Genomic DNA, 14,160 nt, shown 5'->3' with positions numbered 1-14,160 from the left:
TACCACTACAGTATACCACTACTCTATACCACTACAGTATACCACTACAGTATACCACTACAGTATACCACTACTCTATACCACTACTGTATACGACTACAGTATACCACTACTCGATACCACTACTGTATACCACTACAGTATACCACTACAGTATACCACTACTCTATACCACTACTGTATACCACTACAGTATACCACTACTCTATACCACTACAGTATACCACTACTCGATACCACTACTCTGTACCACTACTGTACCTACAGTACCTTAAGTGAACTTATCACATCAACATTGTATAATTAGTTATTCATTTATTCATCGAAAAGTAACAACAAAAAAAGCCTGAAATCCCCATCAGTCAATGGACCTCAACACACATAATAACATACAGCGCAACATAGCACACTTATTTCTGCGCTGTGGAAGTAGCCTGTCAGTAACGGCACAGGTCCAACTAACTGGTGTTTGTGTTGTGTTAGACTAGGTTATTTTGGGGCTGCGTCCCAAATGACATTCTATTCCCTACAAAGTGCACTACTTTCGACCAGAGCCTCATGGTCCGTGGTCAAAAGTAGTGCACTTTGTAGGGAATAGGTTGCCTTTTGGGACATTTGTATTCTTATGTGGGATATGATGCTGACTGAAAGGTCTTCTCTCTATCAGGATTTTTTGGGGGGGTTTGAGTTATGTTAATAAAATAATAACACAACAATATGTTAATGGAGTCATAGTCTTTTCCTGAAAATATATTTGAAATATAAATATCCGCTGTCAAGTTTCAGAAAATAGAAATTAGATAAAGACAGTGTGACACGACGCTACATACGGTTAGTATTATTTATTCTACATAATAACCACTATTAACTCATTGGTAAAGTCTTGTTAGGGCTTTCCTCATCAAGCGTAAAGCCTCTGTCGTGTTTTCATGTGGTAATAGAAAAAGGGTTATATTTTCTAAGTTAATAATAAAGTAATATTCTAATTTGTGCGGTGTGAAGTCCCACTGTATGAATCCATGTTGAGTTCCAAGCACCCTTTCCGTTGATGATTCTCACAAGAGGATATTGTCCTGCATGTCCTCTACAGCTCGTCCCTCTCCTCCCAGCTTTCTCTCGTGTTGAGTAGTGTTGTGTTGTGTCCCAGCCTGGTCCTCTACAGCTCATCCCTCTCCTCCCAGCTTTCTCTCGTGTTGAGTAGTGTTGTGTTGTGTCCCAGCCTGGTCCTCTACAGCTCGTCCCTCTCCTCCCAGCTTTCTCTCGTGTTGAGTAGTGTTGTGTTGTGTCCCAGCCTGGTCCTCTACAGCTCGTCCCTCTCCTCCCAGCTTTCTCTCGTGTTGAGTAGTGTTGTGTTGTGTTCCAGCCTGGTCCTCTACAGCTCGTGTTGAGTAGTGTTGTGTTGTGTCCGTCCCTCTCCTCCCAGCTTTCTCTCGTGTTGAGTAGTGTTGTGTTGTGTTCCAGCCTGGTCCTCTACAGCTCGTCCCTCTCCTCCCAGCTTTCTCTCGTGTTGAGTAGTGTTGTGTTGTGTTCCAGCCTGGTCCTCTACAGCTCGTCCCTCTCCTCTCCCTCACAGTAACATGCTTCCCTCTGGCTGTTCATGAAGGATCTGCAGCCCAGCGTCCACACAGTGTTGTACAGAGCATCTGCTACGGTCTCACAGGCTGAGCGGGGGGGAGAGATATGGAAGGTTAGGGTTGAGAGAGATTATTTTCCCTTTTGTACTTTAATAACTATTTGCACATTGTTACAACACTGTATATAGACATAATATGACATTTGAAATGTCTTTATTCTTTTGGAACTTCTGTGAGTGTAATGTTTACTATTCATTTTTATTGTTGATTTAACTTTTGTATATTATCTACTTCACTTGATTTGGCAATGTTAACATACGTTTTCCCATGCCAATAAAGCCCTTAAATTGAATTGAGAGTGAGCGAGAGGGGCTATGATGAGAGGGAGAGGGGCTATGATGAGAGCGAGAGGGGCTATGATGAGAGCGAGAGGGGCTATGATGAGAGCGAGAGGGGCTATGATGAGAGCGAGAGGGGCTATGATGAGAGCGAGAGGGGCTATGATGAGAGCGAGAGGGGCTATGATGAGAGCGAGAGGGGCTATGATGAGAGGGAGAGGGGCTATGATGAGAGGGGCTATGATGAGAGGGAGAGGGGCTATGATGAGAGGGAGAGGGGCTATGATGAGAGAGGAGAGGGGCTATGATGAGAGGGAGAGGGGCTATGAGGGAGAGGGGCTATGATGAGAGGGGGGCTATGATGAGAGGGAGAGGGGCTATGATGAGAGCGAGAGGGGCTATGATGAGAGCGAGAGGGGCTATGATGAGAGCGAGAGGGGCTATGATGAGAGCGAGAGGGGCTATGATGAGAGCGAGAGGGGCTATGATGAGAGCGAGAGGGGCTATGATGAGAGGGGCTATGATGAGAGAGGGCTATGATGAGAGGGAGAGGGGCTATGATGAGAGCGAGAGGGGCTATGATGAGAGCGAGAGGGGCTATGATGAGAGCGAGAGGGGCTATGATGAGAGCGAGAGGGGCTATGATGAGAGGAGAGGGGCTATGATGAGAGCGAGAGGGGCTATGATGATGATGAGAGCGAGAGGGGCTATGATGAGAGCGAGAGGGGCTATGATGAGAGCGAGAGGGGCTATGATGAGAGGGAGAGGGGCTATGATGAGAGGGAGAGGGCTATGATGAGATGAGAGGGGCTATGATGAGAGGGAGAGGGGCTATGATGAGAGCGAGAGGGGCTATGATGAGGGAGAGGGGCTATGATGAGAGGGAGAGGGGCTATGATGAGAGGGAGAGGGGCTATGATGAGAGGGAGAGGGGCTATGATGAGAGGGAGAGGGGCTATGATGAGAGGGAGAGGGGCTATGATGAGAGGGAGAGGGGCTATGATGAGAGGGAGAGGGGCTATGATGAGAGGGAGAGGGGCTATGATGAGAGGAGAGGGGCTATGATGAGAGGGAGAGGGGCTATGATGAGAGGGAGAGGGGCTATGATGAGAGCGAGAGGGGCTATGATGAGAGGAGAGGGGCTATGATGAGAGGGGCTATGATGAGAGGGAGAGGGGCTATGATGAGAGGGAGAGGGGCTATGATGAGAGCGAGAGGGGCTATGATGAGAGGGAGAGGGGCTATGATGAGAGGGAGAGGGGCTATGATGAGAGCGAGAGGGGCTATGATGAGAGCGAGAGGGGCTATGATGAGAGCGAGAGGGGCTATGATGAGAGCGAGAGGGGCTATGATGAGAGGGAGAGGGGCTATGATGAGAGCGAGAGGGGCTATGATGAGAGCGAGAGGGGCTATGATGAGAGCGAGAGGGGCTATGATGAGAGCGAGAGGGGCTATGATGAGAGCGAGAGGGGCTATGATGAGAGCGAGAGGGGCTATGATGAGAGCGAGAGGGGCTATGATGAGAGCGAGAGGGGCTATGATGAGAGAGAGGGGCTATGATGAGAGCGAGAGGGGCTATGATGAGAGGAGAGGGGCTATGATGAGAGGGAGAGGGGCTATGATGAGAGGGAGAGGGGCTATGATGAGAGGGAGAGGGGCTATGATGAGAGGGAGAGGGGCTATGATGAGAGGGAGAGGGGCTATGATGAGAGGGAGAGGGGCTATGATGAGAGGAGAGGGGCTATGATGAGAGCGAGAGGGGCTATGAGAGGGAGAGGGGCTATGATGATGAGAGGGGCTATGATGAGAGAGAGGGGCTGATGATGAGGGGCTATGATGAGAGGAGGGGCTATGATGAGAGGGAGAGGGCTATGATGAGAGGGAGAGGGGCTATGATGAGAGGGAGAGGGGCTATGATGAGAGCGAGAGGGGCTATGATGAGAGGGAGAGGGGCTATGATGAGAGGGAGAGAGATTTGTATTTGATCATGTTCAGGTTTTTGTTGTTTGTTCTGTGTTATAGAGCCAAAAAGATTGGAGAAGTGGTTTATCCATACATCTCCATTTTGGATAGATAACTATTCATGTTGTTGTTTGTTTAGCGTTTTCCAATTTTCCCAGAAGTGGTTAGAGTCTATGGATTCATCCATTACATTGAGCTGATTTCTGACATGGTTTGTTCAGGAAGTTGTCTAGAGGGGATTGAATTTGTTGTTGCCTAATCGTTTTTCGCTTTCAACTCTAATATGTTATACCCCTTGATCTTCAAGAATAGGACTTGGAAATATAGATTAGCCAAACTGTTTTACCTGAGCATAACCCCAAATATAAGGATTTATTAGCTTACTCTGTTCATGATTTTGTTAACATGGACTGATTGGGCTCATTGCTTCGAGTTGAAACAACCTGGACTCAGGGGTAGACGTAACATAGTAAATGTAACTCCGAAACACTCCAATTAGTATGATATGTTACGTTTTGTATGGTATGTATTAATTTGTGGCTGTCCATCATACTATTCGTATGATATGTTACGAATTGCAATTCGTACATTATGTTACGTATTTGCTAAACGTATGAAATGTTACGAATTCCAATTTGTTGTGGCTAACATTAGCTAGGTGGCTATTGCTAACATTAGCTAAGTGGCTTTTGCTAACATTAGCTAAGTGGCTAGGGGTTAGGGGTTACGGTTTGAGATAGGCTTAAAACAAAAATCTCAAAAATAACTTTCTATTGCTGGATTCGGACCTTTGGCACCAGAGGCAGATGCTTACCCAAACCTACTGGAAGGTAACAGTGCTCACTATTGCCTCTAGTGGCCGGTTTCCACCTCATCTCCCAACGTCCTCAGACATGGACGGACGTTTAATACTGACTTGTGTCATGTGTGACCAGGCTGCACAAACTTCAACTTGAAACCTTTTTATTTTAATGCTGAATTGGATCTCATTAAGAAAACAGAAAGGTGTGATAATGGATTTTTCGCCGACATCCTTTCTGAATTTAAAGTAATCCTAGAAGTAATCATTTGTTTTTTGAGAAGTATCTGTAATCTGATTACAATAGTTTTGCTGGGAACAACGGATTACAATTTAAATAATTGTTTTTATCAGTTACTTGTACTGTAACATATTACATGGGGAATAACCCTACTGACTGGCTGACTGGCTGACTGACTGGCTGGCTGACTGGCTGACTGGCTGACTGAGGGAGAAGAAGGGGAAGGGGGAAACCTATTCAGTTGTACAACTGAATGAATTCAACTGAAATGTGTCTGAATCAGAGAGATGTGTGGGGGGGGGGCTGCCTTAATCGACGTCCACGTCATCGGCTGCTGGGTAGCAATTGTTGTTGGGGGTCAACTGCCTTGCTCAAGGGCAGAACGGCAGATTTTTCCAACATGCTGGCTCAAGAGAGTGAGTGAGTGCCTACGTCAGTGAGCGGAGGAGAGTATATACTCCCGTGGCTACAGTAACTCACCTTTGACCTTTGACACGAAACCCAAGCTTTTCTTCAGGTCAGAGCAGATAGCGTGGAGACACCAGCGGTACTTGGAGTCGCAGCGGTACTTGTTGGAGCCACAGGTGTCGTAACAACTGTCCAGCTGGTTACAGCACTGAGTCATGGCTGGGATGCCAATGTCAAACTGTTTTGGGATAATACATAGGATTTAAATATTCTATATAGGAATTTATACATTCTATATATAGGGATTTATACATTCTATATATAGGAATTTATACATTCTATATATAGGGATTTATACATTCTATATATAGGGATTTATACATTCTATATATATAGGGATTTATACATTCTATATATAGGGATTGATACATTCTATATATAGGGATTGATACATTCTATATATAGGGATTGATACATTCTATATATAGGGATTTATACATTCTATATATAGGGATTTATACATTCTATATATAGGGATTTATACATTCTATATATAGGGATTTATACATTCTATATATAGGGATTTATACATTTATTATTTAACCAGGAAAATAGTTATTTTTCATGAGACCTGCCCAAGAAGGCAGCAACAATCTATACATTACAGAATTAAAACATTCAACAATACAATACAATACATTCTATATACAACAATTTATCCATTCTAAAAAAAGCATTTCCACAGTCTATATACAGAGTCTTATACATTTTAAATTCATTCAGGGGCATTTATACATTCTATATGAAGCATGGATTATTGACTATTCCATTCTGGTACAAGAGAAGGCAGTCTTATACATACTGTGAATGTCCTGGGAACTTTATACATTCTATATACCAGGATTTAACATTCTGGTGGTGAAGGAGACCAGACTACAGAGGTAAAGAGGAGTTCATACATTCTTTATAGATGAACACATACAAATGTATCATTCTACATGTATAAATTGATGTCCAACCTACCATTCAATGAGCAATGGTGGGTGAGTGACATTCTATAATAGGATGCATGATAAACAGAGTCCAGTCTCTGTCAGACGGAGGAGGCTGCATGATAAACATCCAGTCTATATCAGACAGAGGATACATTCTATATATAGGGATTTGATACATTCTATATATAGGATTTATACATTCTATATATAGGGATTTATACATTCTATATATAGGGATTTATACATTCTATATATAGGGATTTATACATTCTATATATAGGCATTTATACATTCTATACTTTATTTAACCAGGAAAAGAGTCTATTTTTCAAGTGAGACCTGCCCAAGAAGGCAGCAACAATCAGTACATTACAGAACTAAAACATACAACAATACAATACAATACAATACAATACAATACAATACAACAACATGATCCAGCCTAAAAAAAAAGCATTTCCACTAGTCTGTAACAGAGTCTCACGTCAATATTTTAAATTCATTCAGGGGCACTAACATATCTAGATGAAGCATGGATTATTGACTATTCCATGCCTCTGGTGCACAAGAGAAGGCTTTATTTATACACTATATAGGGATTTATACACTATATAGGGATTTATACACTATATAGGGATTTATACACTATATAGGGATTTATACACTATATAGGGATTTATACACTATATAGGGATTTACACACTATATAGGGATTTATACACTATATAGGGATTTATACACTATATAGGGATTTATACACTATATAGGGATTTACACACTATATAGGGATGTATACACTATTAAGGGATTTACACACTATATAGGGATGTATACACTATATTTTTTTATTTATTTTATTTATATTTCACCTTTATTTAACCAGGTAGGCCAGTTGAGAACACATTCTCATTTACAACTGCGACCTGGCCAAGATAAAGCAAAGCAGTGCGACAAAAACAGAGTAATATATAATCAAATATACAGTCAAAAACACAGTAGAAAATAAAAATAGAAACATCTATGTACAGTGTGTGTAAATGTAGAAGATTAGGGAGGTAAGGCAATAAATAGGCCATAGAGGCGGAATAATTACAATTTAGCATTAATACTGGAGTGAGAGATGTGCAGATGATGATGTGCAAGTAGAGATACTGGGGTGCAAAAGAGCAAGAGGATAAGTAATGATATGGGGATGAGGTAGTTGGGTGTGCTATTTACAGATTGGCTATCTACAGGTACAGTGAACAGTAAGCTGCTATGACAGCTGATGCTTAGAGTTAGAGAGGGAGATATAAGACTCCAGCCTCAGAGATTTATGCAGTTTGTTCCAGTCATTGGCAGCAGAGAACTGGAAGGAAAGGCGACCAAAGGAAGTGTTGGCTTTGGGAATGACCAGTGAAATATACCTGCTGGAGTGCGTGCTACGGGTGGGTGTTGCTATGGTGACCAGTGAGCTGAGATAAGGTGGGGCTTTACCTAGCAAAGACTTATAGATGACCTGGAGCCAGTGGGTTTGGTGACAGATATGTAGTGAGGGCCAGCCAACGAGAGCATACAGGTCACAGTGGTGGGTAGTATATGGGGCTTTGGTGACAAAACGGATTGCACTGTGATTTACTGCATCCAATTTTCGGAGTAGAGTGTTGGAGGCTATTTTGTAAATGACATCGCCGAAGTCGAGGATCGGTAGGATGGTCAGTTTTACGAGGGTGTTTGGCAGCATGAGTGAAGGAGGCTTTGTTGCGAAATAGGAAGCCAATTCTAGATTTCATTTTGGATTGGAGATGCTTAATGTGAGTCTGGAAGGAGAGTTTACAGTCTAATCAGACACCTAGGTGTTTGTAGTTGTCCACATATTCTAGGTCAGAACCGTCCCGGGTAGTGATGCTAGTCGGACGGGAGGGTGCGGGCAGCGATCAGTTGAAGAACATGCATTTAGATTTACTAGCATTTAAAAGCAGTTGGAGGCCACATAAGGAGAGTTGTATGGCATTGAAGCTCGTTTGGAAGTTTGTTAGCACAGTGTCCAAAGAAGGGCCAGAAGTATACAGAATGGTGTAGAGGGGGATCAGAAAATCACAAGCAGCATGAGGGACATCATTGATGTATTCAGAGAAGAGAGTCGGCCCGAGGATTGAACCCTGTGGCACCCCAATAGAGACTGCCAGATGTCCGGACAACAGGCCCTCCAGGTTGATACACTGAACTCTGAGAAGTAGTTGGTTAACCAGGCAATCATTTGAGAAACTAAGGCTGTTGAGTCTGCCGATAAGAATGTGGTGATTGACAGAGTCGAAAGCCTTGGCCAGGTCGATGAATACAGCTGCACAGTATTGTCTCTTATCGATGGCGGTTATGATGTCGTTTAGGACCTTGAGTGTGGCTGAGGTGCACCCGTGACCAGCTCGGAAACTAGATTGCATCATGGAGAAGGTACGGTGGGATTCGAAATGGATGGTGATCTGTTTGTTAACTTTCAAAGATTTTAGAAAGGCAGGGCAGGATGGATACAGGTCTATAACTGTTTGGGTCTAGAGTGTCTCCCCCTTTGAAGAGGGGATGACCGCGGCAGCTTTCCAATCTTTGGGGATCTCAGACGGGATGTATATATAAGGATGTATACACTATATAGGGATTTATACACTATATAGGAATTTATATACTATATAGGGATTTATACTCTACATGGGGATTTATACACTATATAGGGATTTATACACTATACAGGGATTTATACACTATATAGGGATTTATACACTACATGGGAATTTATACATACGGATTTATACACTATATAGTGATGTATACTCTACATATTTAAAAAGCTTCAGCTGTCACCATAGGAGAACCCTTATGACTCCAGGTAGAACCCTTTTGACTCCAGGTAGAACCCTTTTGACTCCAGGTAGAACCCTTTTGACTCTAGGTAGAACCCTTTTGACTCCAGGTAGAACCCTTTTGACTCTAGGTAGAACCCTTTTGGGTTCCATGTAGAACCCTTTTGGGTTCCATGTAGAACCCTTTCCACAGAGGGTTCTATATACAGCCCTAGACGTCTAATATGTATTGTATGAAGTAACAGCAGGCTTCAGTTTACGTATTAGTACTGTATAACAAACAGCCTGTAGTTAGTGACAGGAAACATACACCGTCTGGTACCTGGAATCCTAGGAGGTTGGAGCTGCAACCGTTGGGCTCTGGGGTCACGTAACCATAGCGATGCACAGGTGTTTTACCTGATAAGGAAATATAAACAACTTTTAATCCAACCCTTGTGCATATTATCCAAATATTAATTAAGAGAAGTTGTTATCAATAATCACAAATGTAACGTTCAGCACTCTATGGTGACATTTATTGATGGGACCTTTTAAAAGTACTTCAGCAAAATATCTATTTTACAGTTCTATTAGTTATCCCCATTCCAGTGTCCATCCTAGTATATGGTACTACTCTACTGATATCCATAATAGCCTTAACTTTAGGGTATGGAGAAATGTATTAGGCTAGTGCGGATATTGGAACTTAGCGTAGCCATGGTGATTATATCCTAGCACATTCTTATAATGACCGCAATGTGTTGGGTATGCTACTCTACTGATATCCATAATAGCCTTAACTTTAGGATATGGAGAAATGTATTAGGCTAGTGTGGATATTGGAATTGAACCTGTAGGTCATGCTGTACTAACTATGGTCTGATGGGTACTATACCTCAGTCATCTGGTCAATCTATATCACTGATACTCACTGAAGTGATCTATTATTAAAGGAATTTAAACATGTTAACACTGACCTCGGCTATACCTCTCTCATCAATAGGATAACATGAGAATATATGTCTATTGACGAATGGGCCTCATGTTAGTAAACAGCCAAACAGTTCAATCAATTACTATTGACCATAAGTATGATAAACAGATGAACACAGAGGGGAGAGAGAGAAAGAGAGAAGCCTAACCGGTGGTCTTTATTTGTAATAGCCTGAATGGGTACAATGTGATCTGTTATTTAGGAAATTAAGTTTGACTCTATACTGGATCAAGGATAGCAGTCAGCATCTAGGTTTTTAGTTATATTCAGCATCTTGGTTTTAGTTACATTCAGCATCTAGGTTTTAGTTACATTCAGCATCTTGGTTTTAGTTACATTCAGCATCTAGGTTTTAGTTACATTCAGCATCTTGGTTTTAGTTACATTCAGCATCTAGGTTTTTAGTTATATTCAGCATCTTGGTTTTAGTTACATTCAGCATCTAGGTTTTAGTTTCATTCAGCATCTAGGTTTTAGTTATATTCAGCATCTTGGTTTTAGTTACATTCAGCATCTTGGTTTTAGTTACATTCAGCATCTAGGTTTTTAGTTACATTCAGCATCTTGGTTTTAGTTACATTCAGCATCTAGGTTTTTAGTTATATTCAGCATCTTGGTTTTAGTTACATTCAGCATCTAGGTTTTAGTTACATTCAGCATCTTGGTTTTTAGTTATATTCAGCATCTTGGTTTTAGTTACATTCAGCATCTAGGTTTTAGTTTCATTCAGCATCTTGGTTTTAGTTACATTCAGCATCTTGGTTTTAGTTTCATTCAGCATCTTGGTTTTAGTTTTATTCAGCATCTTGGTTTTAGTTACATTCAGCATCTTGGTTTTAGTTTCATTCGGGGCTTGAATTCATCGCGGAAGTAAAGGCAATGTTATCGCATTTGCGGAGACTGCATTCACACGGTCAACGCTGGTAAATGCTGCATATGTCGGCTCAATCTGAAATTACCTTTAAATTTCAATTACACACAACCCCCCCGTCTCATCCGTACCGTATTTGCATTTGTATTGACACACTCCATTGCGTCCCCCCATCAGTTCCACAAGAGAGTCAAAGTATCCGTTGGCTGCCTGGAGGCTCTCTCTGATGGAAGCCAACCCCCATCCAGAGTCCTCTTCCTGGGCTTCGAAGACAAGTATCTCAGAGCTGGCTGGATCCTCCTCTGGAGCATATGCCTCTGCTGCCTCTACAATGGGCTCCTCCACTGCCTTCTCAAGGGTCTCCCGGTCTGTCAACTCTTTCAAGGTGGCGTCTTGAATCTCTGTCTCTTCAGCGAGGTCTTCCTTCTCCACCTGGGCAGACAACTCTTTAATCATTGCTTCTGTTATCAGGGCCTCTTTTTCTTCTTCTGTTATGATAAAGGCGTCTACAGGGGCATCTGCTACCAGAGCATCAGCAACTGGGGTGTCCTCAACCGGCTCTTCGGCTACAACCTCGTCAGCTACAGCGGCATCTGTAACAGGCTCATTTGTCACTAGGGCTTCTGCCACAGCCTCAGCTGAAGGAGTATCATCAACAACCGGGCCACCTGCCTGCACGGTATCAACCTCAGACGGAACACCTACAGCAGCAGAGATGTCAACCCTGAACGTGGTCGGAACAGCAGGAGGGCCGTCCTCTTCGCGGGTTGTCCTGCTGACCAGAGAAGCAGACATCCCAGAGGAGAGGAAGATGAAGAGCAGGAGGAAGGATACGGTACGGGGAAGCATGGTGGCCTGGTAGAAAGTCACTGCGCAGGTTCGTCTGAGGAGTAGACGTCCACATTTAAACAGACTCTGAGAGTACTGACTGTGTCTGTGTGAGAGGCAGAGAGGACTTTGGCCACTGATTAGGTCAGGGAGACAGCAAGGCACAGACAAATCGATGCTGGGTTCAAAGGTCAATAATCCTTTCCTACTGAGCACACCACATCATTTCAACGTGGAAAATTGGGTAATATTTAATTAAGACGTTGATCCAATGAGATTTAAATGTTTTTTTCACCCACTCAAAAAGACAGCCTGAAGTTTGTTGAAATCCTAATGCTATTTATTGATTTATTTATTGATATTATCCTAATATCACTATGTTTTCAACCATCTAAAAGCACAACCGAATAACAATGGAAAAACAATGTCAGGTATTTTGTACTTATACAACAACTTAATGTGTTATCACTGTGCTTCATCTAATAGCAGAACCAAACGATTACAGTTGAGATCACATTAAAAAGTACATTGTGCAAGTGATCAATGCTGTTGGAGATTCTGTACAGATTATATCATAGAAATTGTGAAGATTTACAAAGAACTGCAACCTTTCCACGCCATCTTGAACATGAACACTTTCTATGATTACATAAAAACAACATTTTATAGTTACAACAGACTAACCTCAACCTCAAAATGTGGTCATAGATGATACTCATTTTTAAGGTTGAATAAATAATGTTACATTCGTTTGTAAGGTAGCCTTAACTTTAGTCTATTTTTCTGTTTTACAAAAGTAATATTGAATTGTGTTTGGTTTACAATGCAACCAAAATATCAAGGATATCTAAGACTTGGATAGTTTAATCTGAGCCACTTGCTTCATCCTATTCTTGAACTTGTATTTTTTGATTTAGTTGGAGACATAAATCCAACATATCATTTGTTAACAAGTTAATAGTCTATTTAATGTCTTGCGAAAGTGATATTGAATTGTGTTTGGTTGTCAACGCAACATGTCAGTATTTGAAGGAGATGTATCTCTTGTGCCACTGACTGGCTTTAATTCCAGTTTGTCTACAAATTAATAAATTATATGTTGGATTCATGTCTCCATCTCAACCAAGAGTCAAAGCTAAAGAATAGGACTAAATCCAATCAAATTTTATTTCAAGTGCATTTAAAGTTTGATTTGATTTTGTCCAAGCAGAAGATACATATAATTCAAATGTAGTTATGTGGTTGTGTTGACAACCAAACACAATTCAATTTTGGAGGCTTCCGAGTGGCGCAGTGGTCTAAGTCTCACAGACCTTGGTTCAATTCCAGGCTGTATCACAACCGGCCGTGATTGGGAGTCTCATAGGGCAGCGCACAATTGGCTCAGCGTCGTCCGGGTTTGGCCGGGGTAGGCTGTCATTGTAATTAAGAATTTGTTCTTAACTGACTTGCCTATGTTAAAAAACAAACAGGTAAATGAAATATCCAGGTTGTCTTCAAAATAGTAATTGATAACTTGGATTCATGTCTCCATCTCAACCAAAGTTAAACTTCTATGGTTGGTTCCACCAATTGGTGACAGATTTTCATGCAAGTATTCTAAATTTCCGATTAAAGAATTAGCCTGTTTCCACCAAACTGATTTGTTGCGGATAAATATCAGTGCGTGATGACATAGCGCACACAAATGTACTTGTTCATGTACAAACCGAATGTTCAAAGTGTTTCCATCACATTTTCAACTCTACCGAAAGTGTTTGTCACTAAAACTGTTGTGTTATATAGCAAATGTGCCCACTGTGGTTTTGGCACGTGCGCTCTAGCTAACAGTTGACAGATACAGTGTAGGTAGGCTAGTTCCCTGCATAATTACATTATTATGGATACGAGCGAGAATATATCAAATGGTAGCCAAGAATCGATCATCATGTCACCAGAATTAGACCCTCGATCTCTATTGGAAAGTAGCATCCTCTTCACCACCGTGTGAAGTGTTTCATAATTTATTTAATCTATAGCCTAAATGAAAGCTTTCCCCGAGACGTAACGGGAGGACCACACACCATATCATCGCGTGACTCCCAAGTTTACCCGGATATAAAGGTTATTTTGATCAATATTTGCGCAGGAAGTCGTTTCCACCGCCATTTCACTCGTAATTAATATAGACTGAGGATTGGAAACATGGTTGCACGCAGTGTAATGACGTGTGTGTGCTGAGGTGTAGTGGACTGTCCAGCAGGACTGAGGATAAGCGTTGCTGATTGGTTACCATATTATTTAGCTACGGTATAATTATTTTCCCAGAAAGTTTAGGATGTGTATATCACC

General features: G+C 41.8%; 1 protein-coding gene across 3 annotated transcripts; it reads right to left on the bottom strand.

The window, feature by feature from the left end:
- Positions 1 to 1,405: 1,405 nt before the first annotated feature.
- Positions 1,406 to 11,951, bottom strand: pla2g12b (phospholipase A2, group XIIB). Of its 3 annotated transcripts, XM_042301382.1 has the most exons (5): positions 11,133 to 11,951; positions 9,465 to 9,553; positions 5,395 to 5,560; positions 1,561 to 1,661; positions 1,406 to 1,488 (listed from the first exon to the last, which is right to left on the bottom strand). In XM_042301382.1, the coding sequence occupies exons 1-5, from the start codon at positions 11,848 to 11,850 to the stop codon at positions 1,471 to 1,473; spliced, it is 1,092 nt and encodes a 363-aa protein (XP_042157316.1). In that variant the 5' UTR covers positions 11,851 to 11,951; the 3' UTR covers positions 1,406 to 1,470. The 3 variants fall into 3 exon arrangements, with proteins under 3 accessions (XP_042157316.1, XP_042157314.1, XP_042157317.1); XM_042301380.1 differs by having other exon boundaries at positions 1,412 to 1,661; XM_042301383.1 differs by having other exon boundaries at positions 1,412 to 1,661; positions 9,477 to 9,553.
- Between the last annotated feature and the right edge of the window lie 2,209 nt (positions 11,952 to 14,160).

Source organism: Oncorhynchus tshawytscha, linkage group LG19, assembly GCF_018296145.1.
Source record: "Oncorhynchus tshawytscha isolate Ot180627B linkage group LG19, Otsh_v2.0, whole genome shotgun sequence".
Classification (NCBI taxonomy): domain Eukaryota; kingdom Metazoa; phylum Chordata; class Actinopteri; order Salmoniformes; family Salmonidae; genus Oncorhynchus; species Oncorhynchus tshawytscha.
This window is presented reverse-complemented; position numbering and strand designations above follow the sequence as displayed.